The 16288-nt window shown below is 41.9% G+C and overlaps 1 protein-coding gene across 1 annotated transcript; it reads right to left on the bottom strand.

Moving 5' to 3' along the window:
- Positions 1–243: 243 nt before the first annotated feature.
- LOC147446916 (uncharacterized) lies at positions 244–1228 on the bottom strand. Its single transcript, XM_086524208.1, has 2 exons — positions 773–1228; positions 244–468 (listed from the first exon to the last, which is right to left on the bottom strand). The coding sequence occupies exons 1-2, from the start codon at positions 1226–1228 to the stop codon at positions 244–246; spliced, it is 681 nt and encodes a 226-aa protein (XP_086380334.1).
- Positions 1229–16288: the final 15060 nt, after the last annotated feature.

The following is a 16288-nucleotide window of genomic DNA, read 5'->3' as shown; positions in this document are numbered from 1 at the left end:
CTTTGTTACAGTCTAGCTTTGGCCAAGAAAGAAACAGGTCGATACACATATGGACTTCGTCTTTGGTGAGATTCACTTCTCTTGAGAATTCTTCTTCTGTGTTAGTTATGTAGTGCCGCAGGAGAATGAATTCAGTAGAGCCTTTCTTGAGCTTGTTGTGCTCAAATGGAGTATACCACTCCATGGAGAGGGGTTCACCGTCATACCCAAGCCCCTTCCAAAACTTTAGCAAGCTTTCACAAATCACCACCAAGCAGATGTGTAATTGACATCCTTGAGATCCCCCTGCCAGAAAACCTTACCTTTTCCAAAAAGAGTGCCTCTGCTAATCCTTAGCTTCTCCAGATCATGAGCAATTGCTTGTCTTAGAGAAAAACCAAGTGAGATCGCTGAAGTCTGCACCATATCTGCAGCGGCAACAACTCGATTGGTACCCAACTGGTTGTAAAGCTCAAGAACCTTCAATCTCTGCATCAATCCGTTAATCTCACAACCTTCAATCTCTCCTTCAATCGGTTCATCTCACAAACTGGGGATGCAAATAACCCACTCAAGGCCTTTGCTGAGTACCGAGCTAGATTCTCTACCTCCTCCTTGGACTCTACTACCTTCCTTTTTGTGAACACTTTCCGCTTTGCGATGCTTATGAACTTTCTCTTTCTCTGTGGTGCATGTTCTTGCTTCTCTGTGATGTCTTCTGCTTCTTGCTTCTCTACGATCTCTGCTTCTTCTGCTTGTTAATCATCCGTGTTCTCTCCATTGCCTTCCTCACAGCCTTTCCACAAGCTTTGTTGAGCTCCTTCAATACAAAAGCTGCGATGGCTCTGATTGCAGTGGCTTGATGCTGGTAGTACGAGGGCAGCTCATCTAAGTGTGTGACAAGGTCGTTGATCACAAATATTATCTTCCTCACCTCCTCAATCGTGAAGTCAATTGGCTTTGGCTGCAGTGATTCCCTCTCACGAGGAGACAATTCAAAGCCATGAGATATACAATCACGCTTGGACCCTCTCAGAAGTTCCCACATTCCAAATAGGTGAACTTCTTTGTTACGGTCTAGCTTTGGCCAAGAAAGAAACATTCCAATACACATATGGACTTCCTCTTTGGTGAGATTCACTTCTCTTGAGAATTCTTCTTCTTCGTTAGTTATGTAGTGCCGCAGGAGAATGAAATTAGCTGAGCCTTTCTTGAGCTTGTTGTGCTCAAATGGATTATACCACTCCATGGAGAGGGGTTCACCGTCATACCCAAGCCCTTTCCAAAACTTTAGCAAGCTTGGTTGGGTGCCCTTTACAAACTACCACCAAGCAGATGTGTAATTGACATCCCTGAGATCCCCCTGCAAGAAAACCTTACGTGCGCCAAAAAGAGAGCCTCTGTTGATCCTTCACTTCTCCAGATCATGATCTATTGATTGTCTCAGAGAAAAACCAAGTGAGATCGCTGCAGTCTCCACCATATCTGCAATAGCAACAGCTCAAGCTGGTTGTAAAGCTCAAGAACCTTCAATCTCTCCTTCAATCTGTTCATCTCACGAACTGGGGATGCAAATAACCCACTCAAGGCCTTTGTTTAGTACTGAGCAAGATTCTGTACCTCCTCCTTGGAATCTACTACCTTCCTTTTTGTGAACACGTTGCACTTTGGGATGCTTATGAACTTTCTCTTTCTTTGTGGTGCATGTTCCTGCTTCTCTGTGATGTCTTCTGCTTCTTGCTTCTCTGTGATGTCTTCTTCTTCTTCTTGTTCATCATCCATGTGACACAACATAGATGGAGTGGAGGATTCATTCTGCTCTTGCTCAGGTGACTGCTTTCGTAGGTGTTCCTCTTGCTCGGATGAGTTAGCAGGATAAAGAAGATAGTTGCCAGCTAAAGTTGGCAGTGGATCCAACGTAGTTAATGATAACCTCCAAGCAACATAGCTATGAAAGTAGGAGACACAACCAAGTGATATTGGCATGCACAGAGGTGCTAAGAGAATTTCACTCCCAATGTCCTCGCCGCTCTCATCATGAAGTATGGAAGATGGCTGGGGGAAGTATGATCGAAGATAGGAGAGACTGTGTGGGATGCACGGATGGCAATGAGCATGGCCAAAAGAAGAACGGCGTGGGATTTTTGCACACTCAGGTGGAAAGGAGGGCTGATGGAGGTAAGAAAGACTATGTGGGATGCACGGATGGGAATGAGCATGACTAAAAGAAGAACGGCATGAGATTTCTGCACACTCAGGTGGAAAGGACGGCTGATGTGTATGGCGATGGCGAAAGCACGAGCTTCTGCGCTGTTTCTGTGGTTTCCAGAGATAAGGGCTTTGTAAGTAGGCTCTCTATTAATATAAATTCCCTGCGCTTTTGCTTTTTCTTTTGTACTCCATAATTGAAATCGTTGGAATCTTTGCGGATGCCTTCTGCTGGTACACAAATTACAATTTTCGCGAGTAATCATGATGAGTAAAACTTAAGACTCATGATGGGCTCAAACTGATAAGTAAGAGCACTTTCACATAGAAGGTCATGAAAAATTTAGCTGACATAGAGCTATTTTGTCTGCTCTTCAAAAGGCTGCTTGAAAGTGCCAACTCTACCCATTTTGGCTGAGTTAGCTCAACTCTGCCCTCTCTCTCCCCTTTGGAGAGCACACCCTTCAAGTGCAAAGCGATATAGCTACTTACGATAGCAGTAACCCTACTGTTGCTTCATGCAAATCGCACCTAAACCTTAAGACTCACGATGGGCTTGAACTGTAGACATCTTGAGTAATGACCTAGAGGAGTTGTGGCTATCCACCACATCAGCTTCTTGTTGGTGCTAGATGACTGTGCCATGTAAAATAGAAAAATAATTTTACTATGCGTTGTAGGGTATGCGCAGGAGTTGGACATAGGTGGAGGTGGGCTCCTTCAGGCACCAGGCCCTCGTGTCCCTTCACCTTGCTAGCATTGCAGCCCTTCGCCTTGCCAGCGACAAACACTCCTCCCCCCCCCCCCCCCCCCCCCATCCCACCCACCCACTTTATTTACTTGGTGAGCCAAAGGATCTCTTTCCTCTATCTGATCGTAGAAGCCACCACGTGGCAAGTGGTTCAAATTTAAAAAAACACGTAAAAATCAAGCCCTTTGAAGTAATAAAAGCATCTTCGTAGCCGTTGTTCACAGGTTCACACAGGTTCCCAAATCCAGCTCGCAGGTTCGCAAAGGCAGTTCAATATTACTACGTGCGCATTAGCCAAGAAGAATTGCAAATTGGTATGACCAAGAAGCTCTAGATTGTGTTCAAAACGGGTCTGAAACTTTTCTCCATTAGTGGATTGAATGTGGTTGGAGCATTGGTCAAGCCAAAAGGCATGACTAGATATTCATAAAGACCAAATGGAATGAGTTGATCTCTTCAGGCAGCATTTCGAGTGTTGGTGTTCAGAGCTAATTGTGATTTAAGGAGTTCAGCTAGTATATCCCAGTTCAGGTAGATTGGAAATAGAGAGAGCAGAAACTGGAAAAGAATATTGGACTAGAAAACAATGCTGAATTGGAAAACAAAACTGATTTGGAAAACAATACTGAACTGAAATAGACACGAGAACTGGTAATGTATATTCAAATTAGTAGTTACAATACAGAATACAAAGCTAGATATAAGAGTACAAATGGTTCTCAGAATTAGTACTATAGCTCGAATCACAAGTACATAGATTCACAATAGCGACAGTGTGTGACAACTAACAACTTTATCGTGGAATGTGTGGGTGTATGTGTAACCCCCCAGAATGTGTAACGGGTCCTATTTATAGGACTCACCTTAGTTATTATTGTAACTTCTAGAGTTACTACCCGTTAGGTTTACCACTAGTAACTCCGCTGCTGGTAAGGTTTACCACCGCTGGTAACTCCCAATGTTCCCGCCAACTGTTATCTAAGAGGTTGTTCCTACCTGCTACATTTCTTCCCTTCTTTCTTGACTTTTGGTATGATCCAAAATCAGAGGTTCTTCTTGATGTGTATCTGGAAAATCCACCGCTTGGTTTTGGTATCAAGAAGTTGCTAGCCTTCATTCATTAGGCTAGCAACTCTGCCTCTGTGCAGATTGCGTCATTACAGACCCTTCAAAGTGAATATGAGGAAGTGGCCTACCCACATTATCCCTCCACTGAACTCACTTCCTCTTGCCCTTCTTTTGTAATGCTTCAGAAGGACCAGTATCAGCATTCTCCTTCTGGATGATTCTGTAGATGACCTCTTGTTCCAGTTGATCCTTCTGGGATCTACTCATCTCTACTTCATAGGGTGTGAGAGGATTGTATACTTTGGTGTCCGGGTCATAGAGAGTACATTTGCCTTTAGTGAGACGGGCTCTAGCCAGCTTATGATAGTGTGAAGCAGTGTGTATCCATCCTGGGGGAAGAGGCTGATTGGTCTTGACTCTGGCTTCAAATAATATCTCAACCATCTCCCTGTACCGAGGCCCTAAAGTTTCCTTGGTTGTGATGTCCTTCTCTAGAATCTTGGAAGATTCCACTGTTAGCTGTAGGAGCTAGTTTTTAATCTTTGTCAGACCTCGGAGATGGACCCGCTGCTGACCCATACAGAGCCTGAAGTGCTCAATGGCTTTGTGTAAATCAGGTATAGTGGTTTTTTCTAGTGCCATGTTGACTACTATCTCCCAGGTGTGCGAGTCAGTTGTAGCTCTTTTTGTTATTCTGAGATAAGTGAGATGGTCCACTGGTTCTGGATGTTGAGGTTATAGAGCTGGAAAGAATCTTGGCAATTCTGCTTCCTTAGCAGGCATGGTGTATAGAAAAACTGGGGAGTCAGGTATAAACTCAATAAAGTTGAGGATTACTTGATTCTCTTGCTGCATCATCTTCCTAGTGATTTTGATAAGTTGGAAGATGTTCTTGAGAGAAGTGGCATGAGCATCTTGACATCTGAGTGTGGGGTCCCCTACTACTGGATGTCTAATCTTCAATCATTGTTTGTACCTTTTGGTCAAGGATTCCCCGTGCACTCTACATCTGAATCAGAAGTTCTTTAACCTGGATTTTGATGTCTTTCATACACTTGTATGTAGGCCTGTTTCCAAACCCAAAGAATATAAATCTGTTATTGAATTCCATTGTAGAGTGGGGTTAACAGCTTTGTCCTCTACAATTAGAGTCCATTCAGGAACTCTTTCCAATAACTATATAGTGCTGGGATGTGGGGGTAGTTGGAAAATTGCCTGGTCATGGTAGCTGGCCGACTTCCAACTTTGTACCATTTTTCGGGCCCCTACATAAAGCATCTGAAATCTTTATAAGTTAGAGAAGATGGTGTCATACTCTAGAAACCTCTTGGTGACTGAGGCAATTTGATGCCTTATCTTCTTGTTTAGCGTGATCAGCTGTAGAGAATGTTGGTCAATGTCTTCAAACTGGACCTGCCGCTGACACATACAGAGCCTGAAGTGCTCAATGGCTTTATGTAAATCAAGTATAGTGGTTTTTTCTAGTGCCATGTCGACTACTATCTCCCAGGTGTGCGAGTCAGTTGTAGCTCTTTTTGTTATTCTGAGATAAGTGAGCTGGTCCACTGGTTTTGGATGTTGAGGTTATAGAGCTGGAAAGAATCTTGGCAATTCTGCTTCCTTAGCAGGCATGGTGTATAGCAAAACTTGGGAGTCCAAATATATTTTCTATACAAATATATTTCCAAACCCAAAGAATATAAATTTGCTATTGAATTCCATTGTAGAGTGGGGTTAATAGCTTTGTCCTCTACAATTAGAGTCCATTCAGGAACTCTTTCCAATAACTATATAGTGCTGGGATGTGGGGGTAGTTGGCAAATTGCCTGGTCATGGTAGCTGGCCGACTTTCAACTTTGAACCATTTTCCAGGCCCCTACAAAAAGCATCTGAAATCTTTCTAAGTTAGAGAAGATGGTGTCATCCTCTAGAAACCTCTTGGTGACTGAGGCAGTTTGATGCCTTATCTTCTTGTTTAGCGTGATCAGCTGTAGAGAATGCTGGTCAATGGCTTCAAAATCAAAGTTTTGGATTACAACTTTGCCCTTCTCTTGACTGGTGATGGCTGTTTGTTGTTGTAATCCTTGTTGGTTCTTAGTTGTGTGCTGCTTGTTTGTCTCTGTGTGCTACTGAGTGTCAGTTTGAATCTGACCACCATTATTCCCATCAATGTCTTTATTCCCTCCATTTGGAGCTGATCTTGATCCTGGTGGTGGAGGGGAAGGAGTATCATCATCATCAGACTTACCTGGATGGTCTTTATCTTCTTCCTCCCGTGCCTCATTTTTAGAGTCTTCTTCAGGGTTACTTTGAGAGTGCATAAGATCCATGATGGCTTGATTGACCGATGCAGTGTTGTAGTTAGTTACTTTGTCCTGAAAATCACTTTGAATAGAATCAATGACTACTTGAAGATATTTATAATTCAAAGTAATATGACCTTCTAGGTTAAAAATGTCAGCAATATTTTGATAGATGTATTTTTTTAGGATAGACTCCTTCAACATTGTATGTTTGTTGAGGAGTTCCTTATAATCAATCCATTCCATGCTTATTAGATTCTGGAATCTGTCAGCATCAGTCTTCTGTGCTCTTTCCTTTGCTTTCTAGTTTGAGAATTTTTCCCTCAAGTGTACTGATTGTTCAACTAGAGCTAGGTATGGAAAAGTTGCTTTATCAGGTTCTTTGAATATCATTGTGCCTTTCAGAGGGTTTCTCTTCTGTAGTAGGACTGCACTTTGCCCAGGTCCAAACCTTACAAAAACGATTAAATTGGTTAGGAGTATATTGGCCCACTATGAAGAAGGACATTCATCAATACATAAGTGAGTGCTCTCAATGTAAAGTAGAAGCTGTCGTACCCCATACCGTGCTATTCCACATTGCAACCACACCACAGTGGAGTGGCTAACCAACAGAACCTTTTCGGAAAACATGAGTAAAAGAAGAAGGAGGGAAACAAAAATGAAAGCCTCCAATTTTATCTTGATTGGAAATCAACTCTATCGAAGAGGGAAAGACCAACAACTTAGATTGTGCAAAAAGGATGAAAGACAAGTCAGACTTAGAAACCAAACTACAACAAACTGAAGAATAATTGAATCGGGAACGAAACCATAAGGCCAAAACAATTGTAGAAAAACCATATGGGATGACTTTGGGAGGGTTGGTGTTGGTGGACAAGCACTTGGGACCTCTAGACGCTATTTTGAATGCTTTTGAAGCCAGATTAAAACCTAATAAAACCCAAGAGAATAGATGGTTGATGTATCCACATCCAAGGTATGAAAAAGAGAGGTTGCTAACGTGCAAGGAGTTTATCCAGGAAGCCCACGCCCTTATGTAACCACATGTTCTAGATGACCCAAAAACGGAAGTCCTCATCTGCAAAAAAATTCAAGAAATTGAGAACTAGAATATCGGAGGAAAAGACCAGGAAGAACCGGTAATTGAGGCACTGTTAGATATGAGGGAAGTAGCCAACACCACAAATGGGATGGGCTCACAAGTGTTGATGCCAATCCCGGAAGTGGAAGGGAAACGACCACTAGACCTATGGGAAGACATCAGAAACAAAAAAGATGGAAGAGAAACTCTTAATTCGGTACCTATTACTGAAATAAATTTAGACAATGACTTCTACCTTGGCGATATCAGATCACTATATGGTGATGTAGGGACGGAGATATCAGATGAAAATAAACCTGCGACCTTAAAAACCTTACCTTCATTCCTAGGCGACCACCACGAAACAAGATCTAAAATTAAGAAAGTACAATCTCAATGGAAATCTGATCCTAAAATGATGGATACTAAGACTCTTCATGAGTTGATGCCGTCTCCTATACAATGTATGCTAACTCTATCCGAGTTATTGAAAATTAGACTGCATCTTTGGGAAGAAGTGGGAAATTTTTTGGAAAGACTAGGATTGAGGATCCCACAACAAATGAACTCCTCAAAAGTGTCAAACGACCAAACACCAAAGCAGTCTAAAGCAGAACCTGTACCGGTAAACAAAGTTGGAGGCTACCGCAAAGGGGAAGAAGGAAACACAACCTTACCAGTGGAATATGAGGGAGTAATAACGGTGGCTATATTGGATAGTGGGGCTGGCCATGAATTGCCATAGTGACAAAGGCAATGTGGAAAAAATTGGAAAAACCTGCTCTGAAAAAAATGCGAATGAAACTACAATTGGCAGATGGATACATGGAGAGACCGATTGGAATATTAGAACAAATCATTGTATCCTCATGTGGCATTGCATATGAACACATAATAGTAATTCTAGGAGTGAAGTGGATGCACACATGTAAAGTCACACCAAATTGGCAGAATGACACCTTATAACTCATTTTAAATGACACATCCTTCTCCATTCCATTAGCACAAATAGATCACCTATGGGAGCCACTTCCGGTGGACACATCTAAACCTTTATACCAATCTTCGACAAAGGTAATCAGAAAGGTTTGGGTCAAGAAGTCCATTATACAATCCAATCCAAAGAAAATATGGATTCCCAAAAATGGTTGTACTCCAATTCAACCCTCGCCAATCTGTCCTACGTCTTCAAAACAAAATCAAACACAAGGACGCAGAGCTCCAACTTCTCGTTGGACCATAAAGCCACTACAACCAAACCATCAACAACCAGCCAAAACTACTTTGGCAATGGAGATCCTCCTCGACAACAAAATAAATCACCATCTTCAAACTTTACATCAAAGCAACTTCAATGGATTCCAAAAATGAAAAAAAAAACAATTAAAGAGGATGTGGTATCACAACTACAAGGGTTCATTATCAAAACAACGTGCGCATCTTCTTCAAATCCTTTTGTTTGGACCCCAAAGCTTCAAACCAACCTCGCCATCGACAACCATCGAACATACAGTTCAGAACCCACATCTTAAGCTTGCAAGTTGCACAAAGAAATCATGATCCATGACACATGAAACTTTACCTTGGTAAACATTGAGCAACTCAAGTTCCTACTGGTAAATTCTCTTTTGAAGAGCTAGGTTTTTATCATCTCGATCCATCGGTTTGGTCTTTGTCTTCATCATCATCATCGTTCCCAGAATATCCACTGTATCTATTCCTACAATCATCATGCTCTTTGTGAGTCTTTCAATCATCATCCTCGTGGCTATGAACTCGTCTATATACATTCTCTCTATCACAATCTCTTCATTTTTCATGCATGCCTTCTCTCTTGTTGACCGTGTCTACTGTGATCTCCATCATCATGTTGATCATGTCTACTATGGTTTCCGTCATCATCTCTTCTATGACTTGTACGAAGTTAAAAATTTCAAGAAAAACTCAAGACAAAATCAACACATAAAATATCAAGAGCTCTCTCTGGACATAAACCGACGTATATTGCTCAAAGAAGCTTGAATCTCCAGCAACCTAATCCACCTCACACTAGGTAACCCGGCCCCCAGAAATCGGCTTCAAAAAACCTCATGCAACGACCTTCACAAAAGGCTATGCAGACACGACTAGCCATAGTCTCAGAAAGGGCTCTTCCAGACTGAGTTTCAGAACGGTCGAGAGCCAAAATTGACTCCACAAAAACGTACATTGGTAGTAACCGCAACACAACATACATCCAAAATCTGAAACTGTCACTACAAAATTTCAAGACACGCGGTCAAATGTACATCAATGAGTATGCAAGAAAAAGCACAAAACCAGCTTCCGGCGTGGAGTAAAATTCTCTCAACAGAGCACAAGCACTCTCAAGTGCTACTCACAAATAAACCATATGCATCCAAAACTACCACTAGAACTATAAATGGTTGTCACTACCAAAGATGCTCGCAAACTTGTTGTGTCAAGAGAATTTGTGACTATCAAGAGAATTTGTGACTATTCCCGTGCATGTAAAAACTGCATCTGAGAGCTATTTTTGAGAAGCCTTCATCAGCTATGCATGAGAAATACCACAAAGAACATGCGTCAATGCCAAATATGCATATGGAAATCCAAATTCTCTCTCAAAAAGCATAGAAACATTTCTAATAGCAATACGTAACTTGCCTCTCATTGTCGACAAACTATCTCTCTTTCTTGCTCTCTACAATGCCATAGGGCATGTGAAAAACTTGTAGTTGATGTCGCCAAAGTCGATGCCGATGCCGAGTGTCACTCCCCTATGGAAGATACACCTCACCCATAGATGTCGATGTCGAAGGAGAGGTCGTCGATGCTGCAAGCCAGAAAAACATGTTGTTGATACCGAGAATCTCAATGTGTGTGTTTTACTATGAACACAATTCTTCTCTCTTTTTGTCAAATCCCCTTTCTCTTCTTCGTCAAGAGTGTGTGTATTCGAGGCCTTCAATGCTAAAGTTGAGATGAATCTATCTCTTTCTCTCTCTACACTCTCTCTCCTCTCTTACTCAACTTGAATGCACAACCTATCCTGAGAAAACCGCTTCTCTGTTTTTTATTTTAGACATACTTGCACTCTAAACCAGTTGATGAGTTCTTCTACAAAGTCGTAGATCTCAAGCGATCTCAATTTTGATTTAAAAAAAAATATTTTTGAATCGGAATTTTGTAGCTCAAGTTATGATTTAAACATTGACCTATTGTCAATCTATCCTAAATCGAGCAACCTGCTTCTCTCTCTCTCTCTCTCTCTCTCTCTCTCTCTCTCTCTCTCTTTGAGATCACAGAAAGCTCAATCTATCACCCCTTGTGACTTGTAGAGTTTAGCCCCTTGTCATCTTGATGAGGGAGATCTAAGTGTCGAGCTCACAATGTCGATATAGCCATGGAAGCTCCGAGCTTCAATCTTTTGCCTATGTGAAGCTTGCTAGGAAAACACTGAGAGATAAGCACTGCAACCTTAGGCTATGATACCACTTACAGAGTGTGTGGTGCATGCAGAGTGCGACAGAGAAGAAGAGCAAAAGTGGAGTGTTGCTGGATCTCTCAATGAGGATTCAAATTACCTTACTACTCCTTATTATTCTATATGATCAAAATAATAGATAAGGTTGGTACGACCAGTGTGATGGGTGTCCGGCCAGTTGTCTTGAACCCTAACAAAAGGTGACTCCTTGGCAAGAAGAATTTGCTAAGTATATCTATTTGTAAGGAGCACGGGTTGCATACATTGATAGTAAGTAGGTAGCATTTAGCCCCGAGGGATTCACTCTATATATAAAACGAGATGCCACCTACGAGCAAACAACTTTGATAGAACCCCAATATACGACTCATATTAGAGAATATGACCCTTTTATAAGCTTATACGACAATAAATGCAAAAAACTATCATACCCCTATCTTACATATAAAATATAGGTCTCACATATCTAACTGAGTTAAATCAGTCAAAGAGCGTGTAGCATAGTGAATGGCAACGTACTAAGGAACCACTTCTATTGATAACTAGATGTACCCTTAATGTGTCTTAGTTTGACTTTCAAACTATATGCCCATTCAACCTGCACTCTAGCTACTTGTCTAATTCTGACCCATCTAAATTACTCAAAAAATATGGTTATAAAGTTGTGTTAGGTTCTCCGTGTAAGCTTGCATCTATACAACTATTTATAGCTTTAATCCCTCAATAAATGAACTATAATCACAAAATAAGCAATTGATACAAAGCAATGTTAGTTGTTGCATCTATCTTCGTAGCTATTGATTCACAAGTTTGATGAAAAACTCTTTGGGAAGCCATGATTCTGAAACACAAAAACTTCCTCCCATTTTCCCCTTTTCTCACCCCCCCCCCCCATAAATATGATACCCCCTCTCTTATTTTTAATATTGAGAGATAAATTCTTGGGGGCCAGTCCCTAACTTATACGTTATGTAAATTGTCGAAAAACAAACCTCCCCTGCACTTACATGGTGCAATAAGTTTTCCATGGTGAATCCCCCGGGCATTTAGCCAATGGTCAAGATAAGTACTTGATATGTACTCAAAGGCTATAGAGGTGATCCTAGTCAAAATGTCAAGGTCGTGGATGGGCACCCAAGAAAAAATTGGAAGGGAAACAATATGAGAGTGGCTTGGCCATATTGTTGGAACCAAGGCATTGCTCCCTTTATTCTAACCAAAGAGAATGGGAATGCTTCAACAACATTTTGATGTGAGGTGTCATTTGCAAGGGGATAGTGGGATTATCAACCTCACTACAATGTGGTGGCAACATAGGGATATGACTACGCTGTCAAGGAAGTGCAATGAGGTTGATAATCTCATCATGACCTTACAAATGAGTGTGTAAATGGCCACATAGCAGCCATTTGATAAGAGTAAGCGAGACCCACCATAGCCTGGTTGCACAAGCTTGTGGATTCTAGGTGCCACTTGGTGCAAGAAGAGGCATCCGGTGTTGATGGCATAGGAGGCATGGAGCTGCATTAGATTACCACGTGGTGAGGGTGTCAACATGTAGTAGGCAAAAGGGCTTAGCAGAAGATGAAGAGGTAGCAAAGAGATCAGAGAAGCTTTTAACATCTTAGGAACAATCCCGCTTTTATGGAGACAAGAGTGTGTGTGTGTGTTTGTGTGTGTTGTGTGTGTGTGTGTGTGTGTGTGTGTGTGTGTGTGTGTGTGAGAGAGAGAGAGAGAGAGAGAGAGAGAGAGAGAGAGAGAGAGAGAGAGAGAGAGAGAGAGAGAGAGAGAGAGAGAGAGAGAGAGAGAAAGAGAGAAAAGAGCCCAACAGAGTGGAGTTTGGTAAAGAGTTTGCAATGGTTTTAGAGAGGCATTTTGTGGCTAGAGTTTTTGTGTTTTTATTGATATTTCTTGTAACTTTTGGTAGCCATCCAATGTGATTCCAAGCCTTCATCAATGCAACTCACTATCTGGTGTTGAAGAGGGGGAATGGGAACACACTTGTAAACACACGTGGATGCCTCTCTATAGCCTAGAGTACTCAAAACACCCCCATCCACTAGATTCTAGAAATCACCATTAAAAAAACACTCCTCCATATAAGCAAATCGCCACTTATGCACATACCAATGCACACACGCTTTGCACCATTAACAAACAAAAATCACCCCAATTATGCTCGCTTTCAACACTTGCACAACACAACGCCTCTCTCTCTTTCTCATCACACACACAGACAACTCACACATCAACACCACACACTTTGGAGTGGAGCAAAGAAGCGAAGGAGGAAGGGGGAAAAGACGATGCCAAGATCGGCTATGAGCAGCTTCTGTTTAACTCCAAATAACCATATACAATCACTATCTTTGCTACACACTCGCTACACAAGAGGGGCACATTGCCCTCAAATTGGCTCCATTGGCATGCACATTGATGAGCACAAATCACCCGTTACAGCCCTCATTGGACTCCTCTATGCAAAGCCTCTTCCATGTTGAAGAGCTCCCAAGAGACCCCCAAAAACATTAAAAAAAACGGCCCTTATAGGGTGTGCATGACATTTTTAGATTTTCTCTTCTTTTTGTTGAGCTGTCGTTTTTTAGAACATTGCATGAGAACGACCACTTCTATTTCTAGCTGATTGGGAGCTCATGGCATGTGTGCACTTCGTCTCCTTAGTGGTTGTCATGGTGGCATGACAAGGGGGGAGGGGGGACCCCTCTCCTCATAAAAACTGGGGGGAGTCCCTTGAGGCCTCGTGTGAACTTCTTGTACAACTGCCATGCCATCATGACATTGCATCACCGTTGACAATGTCAATGCTGCTACACCACTATAGTCCTCAATGCTGCTCCACCCAATCAGCTGCTCCCAGGTCTGCGCACAGCTCCCGAAAAGGCTTGCCATGGCCAACACCTTGAGAGAGCTCCCCTCTCTCTCTACTTGATACGCTAAAGGGGGGGCAAGTTGTAACCTATATACCTCAAAGGGCTTCCTTGTGTCATTGTATGTGGGTTTTCTAGAGGGACACATGGTACCTCGTGGCCAATTGGCCCTTCAAACCTCCCCAAAGTCCACCAAAAATTATAAAAAATCCTTTTTTTCCTATCCACATTCACAATATCAACAATTCTTGCCCAGTGCTTCGATGGTCAAGCCAAAAACTCCCCAATGAAATCCCTCCTTGCGGGATTCAATTCATGCCAATCCCACCACATTTGACTTTATCGAGCCTACAAACCGATACCGCCAAAGACTGCCAAAAATCATCTGGCACCATTGCCTTTCATCTATTGCTGACTTCAGCCTTCAATATCTTTGTGATCCAAGCTTTGATTGACATGCCGTGACTTTCTATGTCCTTCCATACCGTGTAGATCTCATATAAATCCTCGCAAGGCTACAAAAACTCTAAATGGAACGCTTATCGAAGCAGTCGAGCCGGCACATAACTGGCCCCCAACAAATCTTCCACTTGCCACCATAACTTGTCCATCAGGGCTCCCATCAATGATCCAAAAAGACCGGAATGCTCCACAACTCAATCACTTCAATCCCATCTACTGACATCAACCCTCATCACCAGTCTCCCTTGCCCTTCCGTTAGGAATCTGCAAAGCCTTCCACCTTCAGACAACCATAATTTTTACTCTATAGCTCTGTTTGATGAATCATTTGGACCATTCTATAGATCATATTGAGGGCCACCTTTGGCATTCCCTTTTTTGCATTTTTCACACTTAAACTATCCAAACCTGACATGCACCATATCAGAGTATTCTTGCCCTAAAAACCGTATGAAGCATACATAACCGTTGCTCCTTGCCTGCCCTTAATCTTCATAGTTGCTTGACCACTTTGGCATGACCTTGAGAGCATGCATAACCCTGCATTTCACTCTTTGTAGCATCGATCAACATGCCAAATGTTGTCTATCAACGCATATAGCAAGGCTACGTATTGTTAATGAAAAAGTTTCATTTGTTTGTACCTAGATGTGATTTTTGCTTCACATTCTAGTATGGTCCAAATATTTTAGCAAGGCTTTCAAGTGATTGCAATAGGGAAATATTTAGTTTCTTTTTATAAAACTATTTAATCTTATCTTTCATGTGTGCTATGAGCATCACATATGCCATAAGCATTGGCAATTATAGTCATGAAAATACAGACTCAGATCAAGGTTTGCTAAATGCATGCACACTAGGTGTTATGGGACCTAGTATTTAGCAAAGGCTGATTTGAAGTGGCATGAAAATTCATGAAGTTCGTATCTTATGAGTTGGAATTAGGGTTGCAGGGAAACACACACAACTTGGAGAAGACAAAGAAAGCTCAAGGCACACAACAAAGAGTATATTACTTTAGTGTGCAATGGAAAGATAGCCCTAGAGTGATTGGAGTATATACAAAGCACGGGGGAAAAAACTGTTGGGATAGGTCTATCCTTTTGTTGCTATGGGAAACACCTCTACACATGTATAGCTTAGTATATGGCATCTGGCCTATGTGTTGTAAGGCTATCTAGTATGGAAATGTGTAAGCCAAGAAGATGAGGAGCACCAGCCGGATATCTATTCCAGGCTTATAAATAAAGCCCTGTATGTACATAATGTATGCTATGGTGTGTACTTTAATATAATACTTTTTCAGTCTAAATCACGAGTACTCTCTCTCTCTCTCTCTCTCTCTCTCTCTCTCTCACACACACACACACACACACACACACACACACACACACACACACCACACACACACACACACACACACACACCACACACACACACACACACACACACACACACACACACACACACACACAACACCACACACACACACACACACACACACACACACACACACATACTATGTAAGCTATGTCTGCATACACACATTAGCCTCCTTGAGCGCACACACAGACACACACACCATCTTCTACAAACTGATATTAGAGCGAATTGGTACTACAACGAACTTAGCAATCCTATTAGTATCACAAAGAACTCCAATCTTTTGTTTTTAAGTAATTAATCAGTGATTAGAAGGTGATAACGAAGCCCAAATCAGCCCCTTGATCGAAGAAAATCAAGAGCATAGCTTCAAATTGCTTCGAGCCGAGCTCACGAATGCTTTTCCCTCACTAGGGCGCTCTCTCTTGAAACCTTCAATCGTGAAAAGCTGAAAATTTCAACATGTTGCCTCATTCAGCTCCGGCTTCACTTCGGCATCTCTTCTCGGCTAAGAGTTTCACCAATCAACCCTTGAGGATGTAATCGCAAGAGAAAAATGCCCCCTCCTACAGATTTTGATCAAGCAAAGGAGCTGGTTTTAACTCAACAACACAATGGACGACTATTTCTTCTTCTTGTTTTGCCATTTCTCAGATCAGCTTGATTTTCATTTTT

The sequence above is a fragment of the Adiantum capillus-veneris genome, chromosome 11, assembly GCF_014529385.1.
Source record: "Adiantum capillus-veneris isolate H3 chromosome 11, ASM1452938v2, whole genome shotgun sequence".
Lineage (NCBI taxonomy): Eukaryota > Viridiplantae > Streptophyta > Polypodiopsida > Polypodiales > Pteridaceae > Adiantum > Adiantum capillus-veneris.
Note: the sequence above shows the minus strand (reverse complement) of the source record. Positions and strands in the feature narration are given on the sequence as shown.

What these genes read in the sequence shown, in the direction of transcription:
- LOC147446916 (XM_086524208.1), bottom strand. Translation starts at nt 1,228, where the DNA reads ATGGAGTGGTATAATCCATTTGAGCACAACAAGCTCAAGAAAGGCTCA. An exon ending in ACAAAGCTTGTGGAAAGGCT is followed by an intron (nt 469 to 772) that starts GTGAGGAAGGCA and finishes GGATTGATGCAG; the next exon opens with AGATTGAAGGTTCTTGAGCT.